The sequence below is a fragment of the Vanellus vanellus genome (genome assembly GCF_965231255.1).
Source record: "Vanellus vanellus genome assembly, chromosome: 1".
In the NCBI taxonomy this organism is placed as follows: Eukaryota; Metazoa; Chordata; class Aves; order Charadriiformes; family Charadriidae; genus Vanellus; species Vanellus vanellus.
Window position 1 is genome coordinate 64,573,335 of NC_138905.1, and position 7,644 is coordinate 64,580,978.

The window sequence follows — 7,644 nt, forward strand, 5'->3', positions numbered from 1 at the left end:
TGCTGCTAAAGGCATCTGCAGTTCAAGGATGATGCGTTCGCTTAAGGGCAGAGGGATCCGCAGAGCTTGGTCAGAAGACACTTCCTTAGTCTGCCCATTCCAGAAATTCACAAGCACTCCCCTTCTGTTTTGTGCTGTGCGTATTAATAATAATAAAAAAAAAAGGCAAAGAATATATTAACTATATTAGAAGCATGTCAACCTGTGTGATTTATCTCTTAGAAAGCAGAGGATAAAAGGATATAAAAGTAACAGCTTGTGTTTCAGACAATTTTGTAACAACTTCCATGATTTTTCCTTTATAGGTTTAAAATTTGAACTTCTTTAGAACTTCCTCTGAAGACATACCACATAGCAAAATTCTGGCTTGTTACAGTGAGCCAGGATTTTACACTGCAAAAGCTTGATACTAGACTAACAGATAATGAGGTGAATACTCATGAGAACCAGGAACATTCTTCTCTTTGTGTTGGGAGGACGCCACCCCTCTTCCCCCTCAACTTTTTAGGAAGTTTCCACTCACAGAACAAATCAAAGGCTAATTCTGGGAGCTGCATTAATTCTGGCACTGAAAAAAAGACCAGGCTCCTTAGTGCCAAAACCAAAAAAAAAAGATGATGAAGGGAACCCAAGCAGCAGGTGGTCAATTCTCCCCGGTTGAGACTGTTCTCTTTTCTGTATAGTGACCAGCAACCGTGGTGAGTCTAGCACTATTAAGCAAGCCAATACCTCGTACCTAAACGTGCCTCCTTGTTCTCCATAACCTTTAGCACAGTGGCTGGGCCAAAACGTTCAGCTCTAGCCTCCCATGGTGCCAAGACCCTGTCTCCTGGAGCAAGAGGCTGTTGCCTGGCATCTTCATAGTGGAGAATGTCGTAGAGAGGTGTTTCCTGCATGCGAAGCTGTACCTTGCCCTTCAGACTGCGACTTTTGTCAAACTCAATTAAAAAGCGTTCCTTGGAGCCCTACAAGAGTAAAACATGCGGTTTGCAAGACAGACATCTGGGTCCAATTAACGGTCAAACATAAGTGCTAAGAGGGAAGTGGCAGAAATCCCAGGAAGTGGAACGTGATCTGTGAATGTAGCTTTCCTATTCTACCAGGTTTTTCACTGTACTGTGTCCATATTGGACTTTAAAAGTAATTAAAAAGCTGGGGCTTAAGGGACTGGTAGCCTTTCTCTTCCTTTCATTTTGAACTTAGATTTTAGTAGGCTTATCTGGCTTAGGAGAACACAATTAGCATTCTAAGGCAGAACTTTACCAGGAAAACCTCCCATCAGAAAAAGAGTAGTCAAAAGAAACTGCTTTGTATGATGCTGTTTGTTATACAGTAATCAAAAGGATAAGAAACAGTAAAACATTGTAACTGTCGTAAATTTGAATGCTTTACTTTAAGCCTCCAGCAATGGGTGTCGGGCAGATCTATTACTGGAATCTCAGCCTTCTCTGCAGATCTATGAGTGCACTTACACAAATAATGCTGTCAGCCCCAAATCCTGCTAGTCACTCGTGCCTTTAGCTGTTACCATCTGTTCATCCTACACTGGACTTACAGCGATCCTCAGCTATACTAGCATCACTATTTATTTAACTAACCTGCAAACTGGAAAATGCACCAGACTTTTAAAGAAAGCCTGCAGAGATGCAGGGATGTTCTGTCTGGCATCCAAAACCATCTCAAATCCCAGAAACACAGAAGGAAGAGAACAAAGAAAGCTCTCAGTTTGGTAAGGAGGAGGTGGTTGCTGGAGGCAGACATTTTGGATGACTATTACTAATGCTGTTTAGCTAACTGACTTTGCTCCTAGACTGGGAAACAGCAGACAATAGGGATAAGGGACCTGCTTTGTTTGATTGTCTCTAAATAACAACTTACTATAACTACTAAAATGGATTGATTTCCAGGCTGCTTCTGCTTGCAGGACTCCTCACAGTGAACAGCCAGTCATCATCAGGAAACAGATGAAAATAGGATGTGGGGAGAGAAGAGTGGTTATAAAATGCAGTGTATCACAGTAGAGCTGCCCCATGACAAGGGCATGGACTGGTGAGGCATGGGAAGAACAGGGAAAAGACACACAGATCCTCTTACAGCATAGATCCCAACCAATAGCTACCTTCACCTCCTGGGCAATGTGGCCCAGGTAGTAATAGCCATCAGCTTCTCTCCTTGCCAACACACGAGCTCCCCTCATGAAACTGGAAGCCTCTGAGGATGAATCAATGAAATTCCCTTTTGCTGCAGATATCAAGGGCATACAAAGGGAATCTGGCTTCCATGCACAAACAGGAAAGCTGTAGAAAACAAAAATACAAGCAGTAATGAACACCTTGGCAAGAGAACTTCTACAACTTGCTGCAATGAAAACAAAATAAATCCACGTGGGACATCCACCCAACCCTGCAATAACTGTCTTTGTTTCCTAGCTTTTTTCTTCTCTGCATTTCCAGTGACCCATCTACAGATTTTGAACTTACTATGTTACTGGACATATTGGCAGCAGAGAGCCAAAGGGATCTGTATTAGCTGTGTGACAACACTGGACGTGTGAGATGGACATGGAGTTTACCTGGAGAGGGAAGGAGGAGATGGAAGCAGAAGATGAGCATGATTTTTGAACACTTAAATCCTTAAACAAGAATATTATTTTAAAATTGAAATTTACTTTCCAGTATATTACTTCCCTCTTTGTTTTAATTCTTCATATCTTACGGTGCTATGCTGTTTATCTGTAGGCTCATCACAAATGGTTTTGATTTTAAGAAATCAAGCTTGGAAAGAAGAAATCTAAAAAATAAAATAACAACTATATGATAAAAAAAAAACTCTTTGTGTTTCACCTGTCTTCTATTCAGCTGCTAGATATGTAGCAGGTGTATCAGTGTTTCTTCAGTCATGATGAGGCGTGTTCTTCAAACGACGTGTCATTTCAAGTACACACAAAGCTATTTGGCCCATCTCAGATCCTTTCATAATTTTATTCTACTGTGAAGGAAGCACTCTGCGTGTAATTCTTAAATCATAACAGTTTTACTTTCTTATTAATTCTTATGCCTTTTAGTTAATTGATTTAAGTAAAGAGCTTTGAACCTGGAAAATATACCAGTTTCTCAGGACAAGGCGCAGCTTGGAGACAGGCAGCAGAATGGAGGCAGGGTGGGGGTTCTGGAGCTGCCTCTCCCATCCCCAGGAGCAATGCAGGCAATACCAATCCTGCTGGCTTCCTCCCAGTCTGTCTGTGCCTGATTCTCAAACAGTAGCTTACAAGCTGCCACCAGTCATGTGTGCATCGCCTCCTATTGTACCCTATTTCTTAGGCAGCTATCCAAACTCTCCACACAAGGAAGAACTGTAAGGTCAATGAAAGGAGCTGAAGTCAAGGAAGAATGAAGAAGGTGGGGACTGAGTGCAGAAGACAAAGTTGCTTTTGCAGGTCAAAGCCAGCAGTGGATCCATCTGGCCTGGGCAGGATGAAAAACGTGAAATGTTTGAGAACAATGACACAGGGAATGGCATGCCAGGGACTACAAGAAGGGAGAAAGACAAAAAGCACAGGAGGTGGGAGTCGACAACAAAACTATGAACCTTATATTAAAGCGTTCAGCCTTTGTGGAAAAAGATAGACTCGAGTTGCATTAATTGTATGTTAAGTAAAAACAATGGTTGAATAGTTTGCTGCTATTCCCTGTAAACTGTTACTGAAAATGCAGTAGGGCTGTTAGGAGACTCAGAAGAGCAGGGAACTTAAAATCCCTTAACTACAAGGACATCTATAAAGCAGACATGCAAAACCTATGCTGTTTCAGATGAGGACATCAGCTGTTTGGGATGTTAACAGATTGCAAAGATACTATTATTTATTTAAAAGACAGTATTCGACCACACTTGCCTAAGAGTAAACCAACTTTGAAGTCTGTGAATCAGGATACACTGGCTGTAGGCAAAGCTGTACAGTCACCTAGCAAAGAATAAGTAAAATCAAAGGTTTTTTTCTTTCCTTCAGGATCTTTCCCTTCACTTGTCAGAGATGCCTCTTTCCAAGTGCTGGTCTGTGAAGTTCAATGAAATCACTTTACAGGGCAAGTCTTTCCCTGCAAAAGTAAATGGAGCTAGACCAAGATACACCTGTATTTGACCCCAAGTGTTGGTGATGATGCCTTTTGTTCAGGGGCTATGAGCAAAGCACAAGCAGTGAGGAAACAAATGAGGGTCACAGAAGAAAATCCTAGTTCTACTATGTGAAATGTCATCCAATAAAGATTTAGGGGGAACTAATTAGTATGCACTAATCTTATATTAGTGGCATACCTTTTCAGAAGCAGTAGAGGGAAGCTGGATCGTTTGAAAGGACCCCCCTGACTGTCTGGCTACTTTCTCCATTATTTTCTGCTTGCTTCTTTCGCGATCATCTGAATCTCCCGGAAGGCATGCAACATGTACTGGATGCAACCTGTTCTCCGTAAGAAGTTGGCAGATTTCCTCTGACTCTTTCTCTGGGAGTATGTCAGTGAACAGATACACCGACCGGCAGGCTGGGTCCTCAAACGCCACAGCCAAGCTGCTCGCAGCACTCGTGCCGTTCCCAAACCGCAGCGATCGAATCCAGGCTGCTGCTTCAGTGACACTGCTGAGCGAGGATCTGACTCGGCGGTTGCACCACTTTAACACCTGGGGGGGGGGTGGGGGGGTGGGGTGGAAAGAAATAAACACCAAAAGCGCACTCACACGTGCAGCTCTTTGCTCACACGGGACACGCGTGAGACTTTTACGGGGTATTTCTGTGCTCAGGCGTCCCAGCGCCCGCCCCTGCACCCCCGCCTCAGCAGCCGGCCTACAGAGAGGGCCTTGCTCGCCCCCTCCCTCGCCGCCGCCCTGCCCGCTCCCCGCCTGCCTCGCCTGGCTGGAGAACGCCACGACGTTGAAAAGAGCGGCGGTGGGGGCGCCGGCCAGCCGGGAGAGGCTCCGCACCAGGCGCTCCCTCAGGACCGCCGCCGCACCAAGGTGAAGCGAAGCGCTGCGCCCGGGGCCCGCCGCACGGAACCGCGCGCAACGGCCGCTACCGCGCGCGTGTCCCGTTGCTACGCAACCGGACGCCGTGGGCTGGACCAAGTGGGCCGCATAGCGGGGGGGGGAGAGGGGAGGGTTATTCCTTTAGCGCCTTCCTAAACGACAGCAGCCGGCGTCGCTTTCTGCCCCGGCGGGTTGGCTAGGGGGGTCGCCTTGCCGCCTCCTCTGCGCCCTCCGTGGGCGACGCCAACTTTTGGGACTCCCGAGGAATCCCCCTGCCGATGCGTTGGTGCCGTCCCGCCGCTCCCAAGTGCCGAGGGGGGGGGGGAGGCACGGATGCCCCCACAGCCACAGCGGGGTGCTCCACGGGGCAAGCGGCGGCAGTAGCGGTGTGGCGGCGCGGAGATGTCTTCGTTCCTCCGTGCCATGCCGCCATCTGGAGCGGGGCGCCTTTCATTCACTCCCGTCCGCACCCGGAGTTGGTAGGCGCGGGGCGGGCCAATCGCCGCGGCTGTTGTTGGGAGGTGGCAGGGGTGACATTGGGGTAGAGCGGGGGGGGGGGGGGAGTGGGAGCCGCGCGGCAGAGCTGCCATAATGTTGGCGTCGCTGGGGCGGTCGGCGGGGCGGCTGCTGCGGGCCGGGAGCGGCGCGACCGGGCTGCGGCAGTGAGTGGGGCGGGCGAGGCGAGGCGAGGGGAGCGGGGCGGGTGCCGGTGGAGCCGGGAGTGAGACGGCAGCGGTGGTGCGTTGTGTTGCAGCGCGGGCGGCGGTGTGCACATCCCGCCGCGGTACCGGCAGTTCCCGCAGCTGACGCGGGCGCAGGTGATCCAGAGCGAGCTCCTCAGCGGCTTCATGTGGTTCTGGATCTTCTGGCACTTCTGGCACAGTTCGGACATGGTGCTGGTGAGGCCGGCGCGGCGGCGGCGGGATGGGCGGGAGGGGGCTGGGGCCGGGGCCGGGCTCTGACCGGGCCTTTCTGCCAGGGCCACTTCCCCTACCCCGACCCTTCGGCCTGGACGGACGAGGAGCTCGGGATCCCTCCGGACGACGCGGAATAGGCGCCTCCAGCTCGCGAGTGCCGGCGCTCCAGCAGCACACCGGTACGCCTTCCCGCCGCCTTGGCCCGGCTGCCCCTCCGGGGGCTGCAGCTAGGCTGGGCTTGGCTTTGGGCGGCAATAAAGCCCAGCCAGCAGGGCACACGCAGCCTGGATTGTGCTTTAACTTTGCTTCAAAGCTCCCGGCTGTGATACGGCGCCAGGACACCCTGCCTGGCTCTGCTTAACTCGCCCTCTGCTCTTGGTACTACTTGAAGTAGCCTACTTCCAGCAATTATTTGTGCATTTCCAAAGGTAAATGTGCTAAATCCCTGTTGAACAGAATGCAGATATTTGCACTGTTTCTTTTTATTGCCTTCACGTACCCTTTTTCTGGGGTCGCTGAATGCTTGAGTCCAGGTAGTCTAGTTTTAGCAGCATGACCCTCCACTGTAACAGCTGATTTTTTGATGAGTTGTAGCTTAACTGCTACCAGTTCAAAATTGTGTTCTTCATGCTGTTCTGTAGACCCAACATTCACTAACCTTAAGGACAGACTCTCTGACTAGCAAGAGACCTGCACAATTAATCCTTTAAAAGTTTGGGGCTTTTTGCTTGTTTCTAATTATTTAAATGCCTTCTCTCTTAAGCTGCTGTGTCACGTTACATCTCTGTAAAACTAAGAGCTTCAGCTACTGCTGAAGGCAACACGGACACTATTGAGGAGATTCTTCCCCTGCTGTCAGGGGGGAAAGGGAAAAGGATGGGTGAAAAGGTTCTCAGGATTCTCTTCTGTTACTTGCAGGTCCCTGGAACTAAAGAGGCCCCTGGAACCAAAGCTTTGGCTCCTTGGTCCTTATTTCAATAAAAGCGAACTGCAAACAAGCTCTAAGCTGAATTGTACTTTGTTTTTGAGTGCTGTAGGACTTCTGGAGAACGAACATTACAGTTTTAGAGGTGGGGTATTTAAGTCTGCGTGAACTTCCGTAATGTTTGCTCAATATGTAATGTGCTGCCTTTCAAGAAATAAGGTCATATATCCATGTTCGAAGAGTGTGTTAAAACTTCCACGAATGCATAGTAGGTAAGAATCCCATCACTAAAGCTCTGCCAAATAACTGCTGAAGGTGGTGGTGGGGAATAAAACTTGTTAGAACTACAGAGAAGCTAATGTAAAGACATTTTACTGAAATCTTGTCACCAAATAAGTTTCCATAGAAGCAGGGGAAGTTACCCTGAAGAGAACCCAGACCAACTGGTGCCAGGCTTTCCCCAGGGTGAGGGGGATCTCCTTTAATTATTATCAAAGTCCAGAATAAGCCTTGTGGAGCAAAGCCCTCTGCAGAGGTAAAAATGCCTTAGTGCTAAGCACAGCAGTCAAGGGGGCAGCAGTACAGCATAAGGAAGATGAAGGGAGGTAGGTTATACTCCAGGCATCCCTCAGGTTTGGGTTTGGTTTGTTTTGGTTTGGTTTTGTTTTTTCTCCCTTCCATTCTAAAGCAACATTATCAAAGTAGATTTTTTTACTCCTCTTAAACCACCTTAGTTGCACCTCTGGAACTTTATGGAGAGGAAGAGTTGTGAATTACATGATAAACAAT

At 48.4% G+C, this 7,644-nt stretch overlaps 1 protein-coding gene across 2 annotated transcripts; it reads left to right on the forward strand.

Annotated features, from left to right (window-relative positions):
• The first annotated feature begins 5,573 nt into the window (after positions 1-5,573).
• Positions 5,574-6,930, forward strand: NDUFB2 (NADH:ubiquinone oxidoreductase subunit B2). Of its 2 annotated transcripts, none has more exons than XM_082489380.1 (4): positions 5,574-5,675; positions 5,768-5,912; positions 5,993-6,109; positions 6,244-6,930. In XM_082489380.1, exons 1-3 carry the CDS (start codon positions 5,605-5,607, stop codon positions 6,065-6,067), a joined length of 291 nt encoding a protein of 96 aa, XP_082345506.1. In that variant the 5' UTR covers positions 5,574-5,604; the 3' UTR covers positions 6,068-6,109; positions 6,244-6,930. The 2 variants fall into 2 exon arrangements, with proteins under 2 accessions (XP_082345506.1, XP_082345505.1); XM_082489379.1 differs by having other exon boundaries at positions 6,849-6,930.
• The last annotated feature ends 714 nt before the right edge of the window (positions 6,931-7,644 follow it).

Bases quoted from the DNA above. Each gene is read 5' to 3' on its own strand.
- NDUFB2 (XM_082489380.1), top strand. From the start codon at position 5,605: ATGTTGGCGTCGCTGGGGCGGTCGGCGGGGCGGCTGCTGCGGGCCGGG. The intron at 5,676-5,767 runs GTGAGTGGGGCG...GTTGTGTTGCAG, and splicing joins GGCGCGACCGGGCTGCGGCA to CGCGGGCGGCGGTGTGCACA. The intron at 5,913-5,992 runs GTGAGGCCGGCG...CCTTTCTGCCAG, and splicing joins ACAGTTCGGACATGGTGCTG to GGCCACTTCCCCTACCCCGA.